This window comes from Spinacia oleracea, chromosome 3, assembly GCF_020520425.1.
Source record: "Spinacia oleracea cultivar Varoflay chromosome 3, BTI_SOV_V1, whole genome shotgun sequence".
NCBI classification, from domain to species: domain Eukaryota; kingdom Viridiplantae; phylum Streptophyta; class Magnoliopsida; order Caryophyllales; family Amaranthaceae; genus Spinacia; species Spinacia oleracea.
The window spans coordinates 35,345,858-35,360,350 of record NC_079489.1 but is presented as its reverse complement, the minus strand read 5'-3'; the positions used below and the strand labels follow the sequence as shown (position 1 = coordinate 35,360,350).

Here is a 14,493-nt window from a genome sequence, read left to right as displayed (position 1 = left end):
ACATGAAGACAAGAAACAAGAGTTTATTTTCTAGGATTCATGTGAGTATGTGGAAACGTGAAAGGTAATGGAACAAGGTATTAAAAGGAACTCGTGGAACTCGTGTCTAGGAACTTGGTATGCATCCTAAGTATAATGTCAATATGCATTAATCTAATTGTCAGTAAGTTTAGAATATAAACGTGATTTAGGATAGTTTATTTAAGAGTTTTAATTTGATTAAAAGTCCTTAAATAAATAGGTAATTGAATAAGTCTAGGATTCTTAATAAGATAAATATGTTTTATATTTTGGAATTAATTAGTTAATTAATTAGAGTCTTGTTAAGTTGGGTATCTTGGAATTAACTAATTAATTAATTAGAGTCCTACTAATTTGGGTATCCTAGGTTAGTCAAATATTAATATACGTTTATCAGTATATTAATTAGGTAGGTTCCTATTAACTTAGGAATCCTATGAAATCAGTTATTAAATCACGTTTAATATAACACGTTAAATATAACTGACATATTAGTTATTGATGTTAGGATCACGCCTAGAAACTATGCATTACTTGGTATTAGCTTGTTCCCCAAGTACATTATATCCACGTTCATATACCACGTTCTCATCAACTATAGAGGTCATGGGTACATGCCTAGGAACATGGGAATATGGCTGATAGTTGAAGAGATTATGGGGAAAGCAGTTAGGAGTTCCAACACTATAAAAGAGGATCTTAGCATTCATTCCAAGGAGTCTGACTTCTCAGTCATTCCACAGAGTCTGGTTTACGTGGAAGGTAATTAAAGAAAATATATTTGTTCCACGTTTATGAGTCAGTTCCTCAGTTCTAAGTTCCTTCAGTTCCTACACTAAAGTTCTTGTTCCTTTACAGTTCTTCTACGCTTCTCATATATTGTAACAGGTTTGGGTTAGGAACTTGAGTGAGTTCCTATTGTATTTGGAAAGGCTTTGAGTGAAGTCTTGAGAGAGTATTAAACACAACTAAGCGTGAATGTTATACTCTTTGTATGGGATCCTAAGTTCACGGGGAACTTGGGTTGATAGAGTTTCCAATTAAGTTAGTAACAGGGTCGTTCGCTTGATGAATGAGAGCTCGTCGTTAAAATCCCCCGTGGTCGTGGTTTTGTCTTCTTGATAATTTTCAAGAAGATTTCCACGCTAAATTCTCTCTTGCATTATTTTCTATACTTGCTTTTAAGTTTCTTTTATAATTCCGCAAAAAGTTAGAAGCAAGTTCCAAATTACAATTCACCCCCCCTCTTGTACGTGTTCCATCCGAATAACAGTTGGTATCAGAGCAGGATCTCACAAAAATACAGGAAACCCTGTTGAGAAAAAGTTCCTGGAAAGTATGAACGCTTACGAGAAACTCGAGGAAGGTTATTCCACTCAAAGACCTCCAATGTTCAACGGGAAGTTCTACACCTACTGGAAGAACAGGATGGAGATCTATATCAAGGCAGAGAACTATCAAGTCTGGCGAGTCATAGAAGTCGGTGATTTCGAGGTAACAATGACAAATGCTCAAAATGAGGTAGTTCCTAAACCCATGTCTGAATTTACTAAGGAAGATTTTGAGAAATTTGAAATCAATGCAATGGCTGTGAAAATCTTGCATTGCGGCCTTGGACCTCATGAACATAACAGAGTTATGGGGTGCAAGAGCGCAAAGCAAATCTGGGATCTCCTTCAAATAACTCATGAAGGAACTAATGAGGTCAAACGTTCAAAAATTGATTTATTAATGTCTAAGTATGAACGTTTTGAAATGCAACCAAGAGAAACAATACAGGAAATGTTTACTCGTTTCACTAATATTACTAATGAACTAGTTTCTCTTGGAAGAAATATTCCCTCTGATGAACAGGTTAGGAAGATCCTAAGGAGCATGCCACAGGATGATAGATGGAGAACCAAGGTCACAGCATTGTTCGAAACAAAGGATTTCACCAAATTCAACATTGAACAATTGGCGGGATCCTTGATGACTCACGAATTACATCTAGGAGCAGTTGTTCCTGAGAACCGAGGCCTTGCTCTCAAGGCTGAGGAACAGGAGGACTCAGAACCTGATGAAGATGAGGTTGCTACGTTGGTCAGAAGAATGAAAAGATTTTACAGGAACTCTAAACCTGGAAATCTAAGAGGAAGGAACTCAATGAGAAAACTAAGCGGTTCCAAGTCTGACCAAGGATGTTTCAAGTGCGGTGATTCTGACCATCAAATCAAAGACTGCCCTCAGTGGGAAAATGAAAAAGGGAAAGGCAAGGGAGAGGATCAATATAAGGAAAGATTCAACAAATCCACATTTGCCAAGCCCAACTTCAAGAAGGCAATGATCGAAGCTTGGGAAGAAGCCACTGACTCGGAAGAAGATGAGGATCAACCAGAAGAAACAGCAAACCTTTGTCTTATGGCAAAGATCGATGAATCAACCCAAGATCCATCAAGTGAAGTAATGTCCTCAACTCTTCTATCTCTGTCTAAAATTAAATTAGTGGAATTATTGATAGAAACTCTAGACAATTTTAAAAAGCTTATCGTAATAAAGGCTCAAAGTGACAAGGCAGTGGAACTTAGCAAAGAACACACAACCTACCTCGATAATGTTAAATCTGATGTACATGGTAGGTTCTTTCAGTTGCCTGACAGGAACACCTCTCTTAAAGACTCTTTTAAAAGAGTTAAAAATGTATATATTATGCTTGATGAAGCTAACAATGTTGATGAAATTCAGGAACAAGAAGATTTCGAAATTGGTTTAATTCGTTTTACAGATAATGATGAGGAAATCTCTCCTGGAAGACATCAAAATGGAATAGCAGATCCACAAACACAAGAAACTGCTTCTAACCAAAAAGTTCCTGTACAAAGAAATCCAAGAGCCCCTGATCCTGAGGAACTAGAAAATGCTGATTCCGAGGAACCGGAAGAAGATCAAGAAACCTCTGATGCAGAGGAACTGGATCTCAGGAAACAGAAGGAACTGAGGAGACCTTAGATGTTCCAGTGGCACAATTTCAACCTAAGCCCTGGAAACATCAAAGTTCTCACCCAATGGATCTGATTATCAGTGATATTAGGAAAGGAACTCAAACAAGGTCTCAACTAAGGAACTTTTGTACTTTTCATGCGTTCCTCTCCATAATCGAGCCAAGGAACCACACTGAATCTTTGAAAGATACTGATTGGATCACTGCCAAGCAAAATGAGTTAAACGAGTTCCAAAGGAACAAGGTATGGCATCTGGAATCCAAACCAAAGAATCAAAAGGTCATAGGATCGATGTGGGTGTTCAGGAACAAGCTCGATGAACATACAACGATCGTCAGGAACAAGGCAAGGTTAGTAGTCGAAGGCTACAATCAACAGGAAGCCTTTATGGGATTTAAGTTGTATCAGATGGACGTCAAATGTGCTTTCTTAAATGATTTTCTTGAAGAAGACGTCTATGTGGAACAACCCCCAGGTTTCGAGAATCACGAATTTCCGAATCACATCTACAAGCCTGACAAAGCTCTATATGGGTTAAAGCAGGCTCCTATATCGTGGTACGAGAGATTATGCAAGTTTCTTTTACAAAATGATTTTAAACGAGGAAGAATTGATAAAATTCTATTTTTAAAATCAAAAGGATCTGACTCACTAGTTGTACAAATTTACTTTGATAATTTACTGTTTCGTACAACTAATGAAAGTTTTTGCAAGAATCTTGCAAAGTAAACAAGCAGAGAGAAGCACGGGAAAATGAGATTCGATATCGGGATGATCAAGATAAGAAAAGTAAGCAGGACAGTTCCTCACAAGGTATGACTTTTATAGATTTATGCAGAACTACTGTATACCATTATAAATACATGTGCGTAAAGCATAACTGAAGTTTACCATCGTTAAGGAACAACCAAAAATTTAGAATTAAAATGTGTATTTAATTAGTCAGTAATATGAGATACGTAAATCAAAAGTTCCGCTAAAATAAAAGGATCATGGATATATTTTGTTTGTTACAATTTTTTTTCATATCTTTTATTTTTCCACAAATTATTTTTATCTTTTATTTCCTTCTATATATCCATAATTTTTCTTATTCCATTAAATTTTATTTTTCCAAAATTAAAAGCTAATGGATCGCCCCTATGGATCTCATACCCAAAACCACCACAAATTCACATCTCACCAATTCAAACACAAGGAACCCAAAAATAAAAATCCCCAAATTCAAACACCACAAAACCCTAGAAATTAAAAATCCCCAATCTGAAACCCTAGCCACCATGAGCGGCGGCCAGCCTCAAGCAACCGCCGGCGGCAGTGGCTCGGCGACCGGACCCAACCCGGCCGACCGACCGACCACTGATACCACAGCAACCGAGCTTCTCCAACCCTCCAACCCTCCACAACAACCAACGACGGCGGCTCCACCTCCCAGCCGTCCGACTCCATGGCCACCGTCCTCACCGAAACCCACAAACCCAAACCCGCTCGCGACGTCCCTCCACAAGCAACCGCTCGCGAACGAACTCCCCCCACCCAGTTCGCGACCCTCCCTACTCGCCCTGACCCGGTCGCTAACGCCAACCCCCACAGAACCCACCCAGATCCGAACCCACCCAGACCCGAAACTCCCCCTGCCTCTCTGTCTAGTTCGAACCACCCGAAAAAAGAGGGAGCTTCACCGACCCGCGAATTACAGCGGAGGTCGGGTGGTGGGGGTGCTTTTAAAAACCCGAATGAAAGAAAAAAAAAAGGCAGCACGTTCTCAGGGGGAACAAGAATGGGTTATGATGTATATACTAAGGGGACGTTGTTATACCAAAAAAAAAAAAAAAAAAATTAAAAAAAAAATTTAAAAAAAAAAAAAACAAAACAAAAAAACAAAAAAGAGTATGACAGGGTTCACAAAGTGGTTCCAAGGTGAAATATTCTCTGTTGTTTGTTGATATATATTATGATAATGAGAATGATGATGAGAAAGTGGAAGAATGAAAAGACGCAATTGAGAAAGGATATGGATCTATATGCAGTTGAAAAAGGAACAACCTAAACTTGCTACATACCCAAGCCATCTTTCCTGATCCTATCCATTTGTGTTACATTACGCTTTTGATTTTTTTTGGAACTTTTTATTTTATTTTTTTTTTATTTTTTTTGTATGTAACCATCTGTTGGGAAACATACAATTTCTCTTCCTTTATTTCTGTGGAACTCCTAAAAGATCGTATCTCTAAAAACTTGGCTTGTTAATTATTATGTTTTATATTCGAATTTAGTACGTTGGAACTTAACTTTGAGGCTAACTTAGTTTGCCAACTGTTGATCGGAGGGCGCTATAATCGGTATATATTAGTATTGTGTATTTCTACTTTTTGTTAATGCCAACAGGGGGAAATGAATGCAAACTTAACTTAAATTGATCACTTGAGTCCGTCTCACTACTCTCTTCTCGATGTAAGTTTATAAAATTTTATTTCTCGTTCTTAATTTTATTTTCGTTTATTAAAATTAATTTCAATTTTCCTTAATTTCATTTAGGAAATTTAGATTAATTTTTATAAAAATACTTTATTTAATTTATTGCTTTATATTTATGCTAATTGATTATTATTGCATTTAGTGAAAGTTTGCTTATGTTGTCATCACCAAAAAGGGGGAATATTGTTGACCCTAAAGTTTTGATGATGACAAAGCAAACTCCTGACAATTGGTTAAGTTATGTTGCATAATAGGTTCCGAGATCCTTAGAGGGATAATGCTAAGTTAAGGAGATCCTGAGTTGGATAAACTAAGCAACGTGGAATATAAGCAAGTAATTGACCCATGTCAGACACTACATTGAAGAAATAATCATTAAGCAAGGCGAGATCCTTAGGCGAGTTCCTAAGGCGAGATCCTCATATATTATGTGGATCCTCGATGTTCCAGAGAAGGAACAAATTGGGAAGTTTTCGAGTGAAGCTTCTAAAGGTGCAACATGAAGACTACAACATATGAGTTTATGTTTAGGATTTATGTAAGTATTTAATATTGTTTATACGTAATTTGGAACGAAAGGAACCTAAGTATTTTGGTACGTTTTAAATGAAATATGTTAACTGTAATTATAAAAGAGTTTTAACTTGGAAAATCTTTTTAATAAATAAAATGAATTTAATTAATAAATGAAACATAGGATTCTGATTTATTATCCTTGTTTCTCAAGTAAAAGATTTTCCATGTTCCTTGAAACTCTCCCCACGTATTTCTGTTTAACGTACATTTAGTGTTTTGATTTGGTCTCCCTTGTTTCTCTCCAACTATGCCCATGTTACTGAGCAGTAACTGTTAGTGGGTAGTTGAGGAGAACATGGGTACCCAACCCTAAGTAAAACTCTCCTATAAAAGGAGAAGAGTTTTGGCTTTTCAAAACACAACTGATTTCTACAAAATCTATCTTAAAGAGCTTAAACGTTTTAAAAGAATCAGTTGGCAAAATAGAGTGTTCCTTGAGTTCCTTATTATTATAAGCTTTATTACGTACTAGAATCTATCTATCATATTGTATTTTGGGTTTAAGGATTGAGTGATCCTTGAGTGACTTAGAGTTAAGTCAAAGAGAGAAAGAGCGACTAAGAGTTTAGTCAAAGAGAGAAACAGCGACTTAGAGTTAAGTCAAAGAGAAAAGGAGCGACTTAGAGTTAAGTCAGAGAGAGAAAGAGTAGCACAGTAATCGAAGGGGATTGCTGTGGGGAACTCGTGTTCGAGAGGAACTCGAGTTAAAGAGTGTATTTGTAATAGAGTTATTGCATTAATACAAAAGAGTAGTGAGGTTCTTCTTGATTAGGGTCAAGAAGGTTCCTCCGTTTTATATCTTTCTTCGCTCATTGTTCTCAGTCTCTTTATTGTTTAAATTCCGCAAGAAACTTACTCAAGTTCCCAAGAAACAATTCACCCCCCCTCTTGTCAAGTGTTCCTACTGAACTATCAAAAGACAATAAGTAAAACCTCCACATAAAGAGTGATTTCACGTGTAGTTGAATGTTCTGGACGCAGGACTTCTAGAAATTTCAAGTAGGGAACATGAACAACTTGTACACTGGGCATCTTTCATTATAATTTCCAATGCATAGTACTTATACATATGCAACTTCCATCACCTAACAATCTGCTGCAGTACTTAAATTCGACGATAAATAACCAATGAATATAGGAATATATAGTTATTTACTCCTATTTGAAATATATAAACAATGAATATAGGAATATATAGTTACATACTCCTAATTAAAATATATAACCAATGAATATAGGAATATGTAGTTACATAAAAAACTAATTCAAATCATGAACTTACAGAACACATAATTAATACTGGAATTAACAATTTTATATGCATTAGTAATTACTAAAAGAAATCATGATCAAAATTAATCCTAAAAAAAAGGTTGTCTACACAAAACCTAATTTAAAGGATAAGTAAAACATAGAGAAGGAAACTACCCCGTATCAATTATTGACAAAGCCTGCTCCATTTGGAGTTGGAGCAAGCTAAGCACAGTTTCCTATCAGCAGAACCGACAAAAGAGTATGTGGAAAACAAAGCAAATGTAAAAACATCACTCATTTTCATCATCAAACGCACAAAAAAGGAAGAAAAGCTGACTATTTTCTACTTGGAGTAGTAAATAAAAGTTAATAAGCATGTCAAGAAACAACAGTTTAAATGCATGCCTTATGTCCCCTTGTGATTCAGAGCCTTACTTTTTGTTTTTCTCCACACAACCGTCTAACCTTGTGAACGACGTATTTGATCTCTGGGCTGCTGGAAGTGCGAAGAGGAAGGAACACTATTAGTTGAAATGAACGCTATTAGTTGAAAATATAATACACAATCTTGTGAAGGAACACTATTAGTTGAAAATATTGTCTTTGTTTGTGTTAAGTGGAGGTTTTACTTATTTTAAATACTTTAGTTGAACGTTATTAATTAACTTTTACTCCAAAAACTAAAAATCTAAAAGTATTTGCAATCGGAAAACGGGTCAACCCGAACAAACTATAAATCAAGAACTTACGTAGCTGAGAGCAGAGGTGAAAGATCGAGAAGCCTGCAAAAAAACATGAAAAACAACTGAAGTACCAACTAATCTAAGTATCCAAATATCGCGAAAACATACTTTCACAACAATGATCCAATTGGGTAGTTGGACCCATATATTCCACATTGAGCCCCTACAATCAAAAATTTGTGCCAGAAAAATCTTCATTAAGGGCTAACAGCTAAAATGTATACATGTAATCATGTACAGTTTCAGCTTCAAATCCAAATATAACTGTAAAATGTTGTCACATTTCCGGTTCAAATTAATGACTAATAAAATTTGGACGATAACTTCTAAATTACATTATCAATGGGACTATTAAATTCGGAAAGAAAGAGACAATAATGAAGTAAAATTGAACGAACGGACAAATTACACTATCAATCACAAAATTAATTATATTTGAAGGCAAATTCGATTGTAATTACGTTACTTGATTGATCTATTAATAATAAAGCAATTAAGATAAAATTACCCTTCGTATTAGCAGTATTGTACTCGATAACATCAAGGAATTCCAACAATCCACAATCGGAAACCTAAATCAAAGTTCAATCAACAATACGCAATTAAAAATAAAATTCAAAAAATTACAGAAATACCGCAAATTAAGCGCATGATTCACGGACAAATTACTATATAACTTTGAAAAAAGAAAAAAAATGGACAACGAAATACCTGGAAAAATGCAAATTCACAGACAAATTACACTATTAGGAAGAAAAATAGTGAAGTAAAATTTCTTAAACAAATCATATTACATTGTAATTGTTCGTTAACTTAATGAACATTCCATTCGGGAACGGAAATAAATAGTTTTACTCTCATACCTCAGGACACTTGCAATTTGAGAGCCGCTTGATCCTCGAAAAGCTTGAGTAAGGATTTGAATTGATTGATACTACAATTTGGATCTTCGAAAATGGTTAGGGTTCTTCAGTGTAAGGGATTAAAATCTGTTAATTCTCAGAGTTTTAATTTCTAGGGTTTCGATGGTGACTGGGGAAGAAGACGGGGAGGTTTGAGAGATTTGAGAGTTGCAGAATTACCATGGAGAGGAGAGGCGAGAGGAAAGGCGATGCAGTTGAGAGGAGAGGGAGGGTCTGCGGTCAAAGTGAATTTTAGGGTTTGGAACGCAAGGCTTCGGGTTAGATTAGGGATGAGGGTATTGTCGTCTATTCTTAGGAGGACACGAAAATCGTATTTACTTATTTACCCACAGCTGTTCCTTTATAGAATAGAGATTTGTATTACTTCGTATTTGATTTGAAAAAATATGAAATATGTACAAAACAGAGGAAATTATTTATCTGATCCCCTTAAAACTCCTAAATAAATGAAGCTTCATATATTCAACCAAATAACAATTTTTATAGAAAATGTTTATACACAAAAAAAGTTGTTCCTAGAAAACTCTACCACATACCATGTATAATCAACTAAATGACCACTTAGTTTATGCAATGTGGTGCCTGGTTGTAGCTAGGATATTGGTGGCTGGGGTGAATTTAGGTGGGCGCTGATAGTGATGATTTGTTTAAGGATGTTGTGCGAGGCAAAGGGATAAGTCAAATAAGTCCCTACTAAACACGCAAGCCAGCTGGGCAGCGGGCTTCCGAATGGATGTGTTGCGCAGTGCACATGCATGAGCATGAGTTAACGCTGGGCTTTGCTGTCGGGTATGCTTTTCTTAGGCCGTTAAGCGACTCAGTGATGATTCTTTTTGGCTTCTGAGTTGGGCTTTAAACATTTACATACTTATTTGAAAGTAACTAAATTTAACATCCATGAAGCTTTGTTCTTATAGATCCAATTTGTTTCCTTTGAACATATATTCAAGTGGGCCAATTTGCTGCTCTTACAGAAGTACACGGAAACATATACGATTCCAACAAACAGATTCAATAGATATGTGACCGTTTATATTTTCAATTAGCAAAATTTAACATTATGAAATTATTACAGATTTTAACAAAATCCTACATGTATAATTATACTTTTTCCAAACATATTGGAGTTATCGAATTCATGTTCAAAATTTATAAAATTTGATCTTAGAAAGAGAGATGATGCATTAATTTTGAAACGACTTAAGGAAGTACGACAAATCTTGGAATAAAAATACTTATACCACAAAATGAAGTACACATTTTCTTTTCTTTTATAGGTACATAAGAAGTAATAAGGATATCGTACATACATATGGGACATCCACCTCTAAAATACTAAGCTAGCTAACATCTACCAAATTAAACATAGTTAAATTTGAGCAAGGACGTCTTCCATAGAAGAGCGAGGAGAACATATTGCCTCCAAAGGCTTTTCCTTAGGAACAATAATGGCTCCAGCACCACTTTTTTCGGTCAAGTCTACTAAACCAGCCTCAGTTGGTTCCCAATTAAAACATTGAATAAGAGTTGCCAATGCCAAAGTAACATTCCTAAGTGCTAAGTTGTTCCCAGGGCAAGTTCTCCTCCCAATTCCAAATGGCATATACTTGAACCCTTCGATCTCCTTCTCGAACCTTTCTGGCTTAAACACAGTAGGCTCATCCCATAGGTTAGGGTCTCTATGTATTGCCCAAGCATTGACAAAGAGCATAGTACCTTTTGCTACGTGAAACCCTCCTACGGTACAATCTTTTGATGAGTAGTGTGGGACTAATAGTGGTGCTGGTGGGAATAGTCTTAATGTCTCGTTGATTATGCATCGTATGTAGCTTAGTTTTGGGAGGTCGGAGTCGTCTACAAGTCTTCCTTCACCTACATGATGATCAATTTCGGCTCTTGCTTTTGAGAGGATTTCAGAGTGGTTTATGAGGTTTGACATTGCCCACTCCAGGGTTCGAGATGTGGTTTCCGATCCTGCTAACAACATTACCTGAAATATATATATATAGATAGTCGCATAATTTATATAAAGTAATACTCCATTCATTGTATGTACAAGTATATAATCATACCCATGACTAACTTTTCACTAAGTGTGGGATGCAAAATTCCATTATGATTATCTATGAGCCATGGTTCAATGGGAAATATGCACGACTCAGGACAATATTTTATGATCACTTCATCATAAATGGGCCGGGCCAGGTTGCTTTTTTTTACAAAAAACTATTTGAGTTCCAGGTGTTTTGACAAAGTTAAAACTCAAGTGGCAAAGAACAAGTTTGAAGTGGCAAACTAGTCCACACTAATATACTAAAAGACATCGCGAACAAGTTTATGTGCCACGTATAACTTTTTTGTGATGTTATTGACAATAAAAAATCAATATAATAAGGTTCGAATATAAGATCTCAAGTTTGAAAATCAACTACATTATCATCTTAACCAACCACGATTTGTTGTTTATCAATGCACATTAACTTATAAATACATGTTAACATGAAATCTAAAACAACTAAACTTTTATGTTACCTTTTATTTCTTATGGACTACGAAGTATATTGGAATAAAAACATGAATTAGAGCATTAGGAAAACCATAAATTAAACACGATACCATAAGTCTCATAAGCATCATATATATATATATATATATATATATATATATATATATATATATATATATATATATATATATATATATATATTCCTTAAAATATAAATTAAACGAATAGAAAGATCTAATTGAAAAATTATTTGGCATGATAAATGACGTAATGTACATGTATAGTTGATGAGCTTAATGAATCTTTTCATTTTTATGGACTACATGTATTTTGGTCAAATATATATTGAGTTGAAGAAGAATCTTGAACTTTAATTATTCAAAATAGCAACAGGGGAATCTCTCGAGCCATTCACTAGTTGGTACTTATTTTGTGTCGAGAAATATGCGTGTGATTAATAATTTAGTTGGTACATACAGAGTAGTACGTAATACTACCTCAATTTCAAAATTATCTTTACACTTTTGGGTTTACTCAATTTTATAACGTTCATAATACTTTTGGACATGCAAATTTAATGTCTTACCCTTCTTAACCCCGCAACATTTACACCTTTCTACTCAATTTCTCTTACTTTATTCATTTTTTATTACACCGACTTATCTTTTTACACATTTCTCTTACTTTGTACATATTTTATTATATCATTCACCTTTTTACACACTTTTTATTCTTTGTTTTAATATTTATACAAATAATAATTAAAAAGATCATTATGAAACGGTGTTAGTATTACCTAATTGATTAGGTTCTTGTCATTTAGTTGACTGCACAAATTTATTATTCCTAACATTATGAAATACTTCTTTTGAAGTATGAAGTATTAATTGTTGGTATTCTTATTACGTAGAACACTTTCATACATTGATTAGGTTCTTGTCATCTAGTTGACTGCACAAATTTATTATTCCTAACATTATGAAATACTTCTTTTGAAGTAGAAGTATTAATTGTTGGTATTCTTATTACGTAGAACACTTTCATACATAATTAGTCATTATACTAAGCGTGTGTTCTTATCAGATGAAACCTGAACTTATCTGAATTAAACTTATATAAATATCGGAACAGATGAAATCTGAACTTATTTGAATTGAACTTAATTATCTAAATTTATTGAAACTGATCAATCTAATAGGAATAGACCAGACATGATTGCAAAAGAGTAAACTTGTATGACTCGATTTAAACTTATTGACCTTACAGGTCATACTTGCAACTTATCTAGACTTTTCTAATCTCACCTATACCGAAACATTTATTTAAAAAAAAAAAAAAAACGTATCCTGAGTTACTTAACAAATACCCTAGAGTATGTTGTTAATTTCTTCAATTTTCATGAAAGCTTAGAGTCTTAGAATTAATATCTCATTATATGGTACGGTTGGTTCAATTGTGGTTCAAAACTTTAAGTTGCGACATTATCCGAAGAAGAAGATGATTTATATTGTTAACAATTTGTGGATTGGGGGGGTGGGGGGGTGGTAGGTGGTCGCTCATGGATGATGCAAATGGATTGATGACAAAATACCCCAATCAAGTGGACATGCGTGCGTGTGTACCAGCCACCCAAATCATAAGTGATAGTCCGTATTTTCTGTTTATTTATTTATTTACCGCATTTGTTATTTTAGTCCGTCCCTATAAATTTGCTCTATTCATATAAAAGATTATGGGACTACGTACAATTTTACCGATTACATAAAATATATGTGACCCATTAGTCTTGTCTAATTCCCAAACCTTAATAAAAACACTATTTGTACATGGAATAAACAATTAGCGACTGAAGAAGTACTAATCCGATGTTAGTTATATAAGATATTGTAACTCTATGTTATAAAAACTGTATTGTGCAAATGCGACAAACAAAAAAGAAGGGTGAAAGTTAAAGAAGTTAATTCATACCAAGATGAATCCTTTGAGAAAATCATCAGTGTAGTATTCCGGCTCAGCTTCCTGCAAGTCCAGCAACTTATCAATCAAAATGTTGGTCTTCCCATTTTGTTCATCATCATTACAAGATAATCCTCTTCTCCTAGTTTCTCTACACTCATCAACCAAACCTTGTAAAAATTCATCTCTTTCTTTCTTCATATTTATCAACTCTTTCTCAATCCCTCTAAAACCAACCCACCTCAAAACGGGCAAGAAATCACATACTGTCATGAGATTAGCGGGTGGGGACATTACCATTTTCTCCCATGGTTTACCATTCATTATCCTCATTACAAAGTTTCTTGCCAACTTCCCAAAAACTTGATTCAAGTTCACTTTTCTAGTCCCGCCCTCTAGGAGCTCTGAGATCATGTTACGGATCTCCATTTTCCTAGTGGGACCCGCTTCGTTGATCCTTCGAAAGGATAACATGGTTAAGGTTGCAACCCGTCGGAGATTCCTCCAATGCTCTCCGTACGGGGACCATATTAGGAGGGAATGGTTATAGCCTAGATGTTCACCTATAATGAACTTAGGCCGGTTAGCAAAAACGATATCGTTTTGGTTAAAGCATTCCTCGGCGGCCCATGGGGAGGAGACCACCAAAACAGGCTGGCAGCCCAATCGAAGAGAAAATATTGGGCCATAGCGCTGGGAGAGTGATTGAAGTGTTCGGTGGAAGGGGGGTTTGAGGAGGTGTAAATGGCCCAATATAGGAATTGATGGTGGGCTTGGTGGTGGGAGGTTCTTGTTCTTTGGATTAGAAGGTAGAATGGTTTTATAAAGGAAGAATATAATTGCAAAAAGAGGTAGCAAGGTGTATATTTTCTCCATTTCCATGGTTTTCTTTGAGTTGTAAATTTGTGTGTTTGGACTATAAATTATGATGAGGAATTAATGATAACGGTACTATGGAGCGTGGGTGAATACGGGTTTATATAAATTTTGTTACGTGAGGAAACAAACAAGGAAAGATTTGGATACTTGCATTAACTGACAGATTGTAGAATGTA

General features: G+C 35.2%; 1 protein-coding gene across 1 annotated transcript; it reads right to left on the bottom strand.

The window, feature by feature from the left end:
• Positions 1-10,194: 10,194 nt before the first annotated feature.
• LOC110786301 (cytochrome P450 81Q32) lies at positions 10,195-14,493 on the bottom strand. Its single transcript, XM_021990846.2, has 2 exons — positions 13,451-14,493; positions 10,195-10,966 (listed from the first exon to the last, which is right to left on the bottom strand). Exons 1-2 carry the CDS (start codon positions 14,318-14,320, stop codon positions 10,346-10,348), a joined length of 1,491 nt encoding a protein of 496 aa, XP_021846538.1. The 5' UTR covers positions 14,321-14,493; the 3' UTR covers positions 10,195-10,345.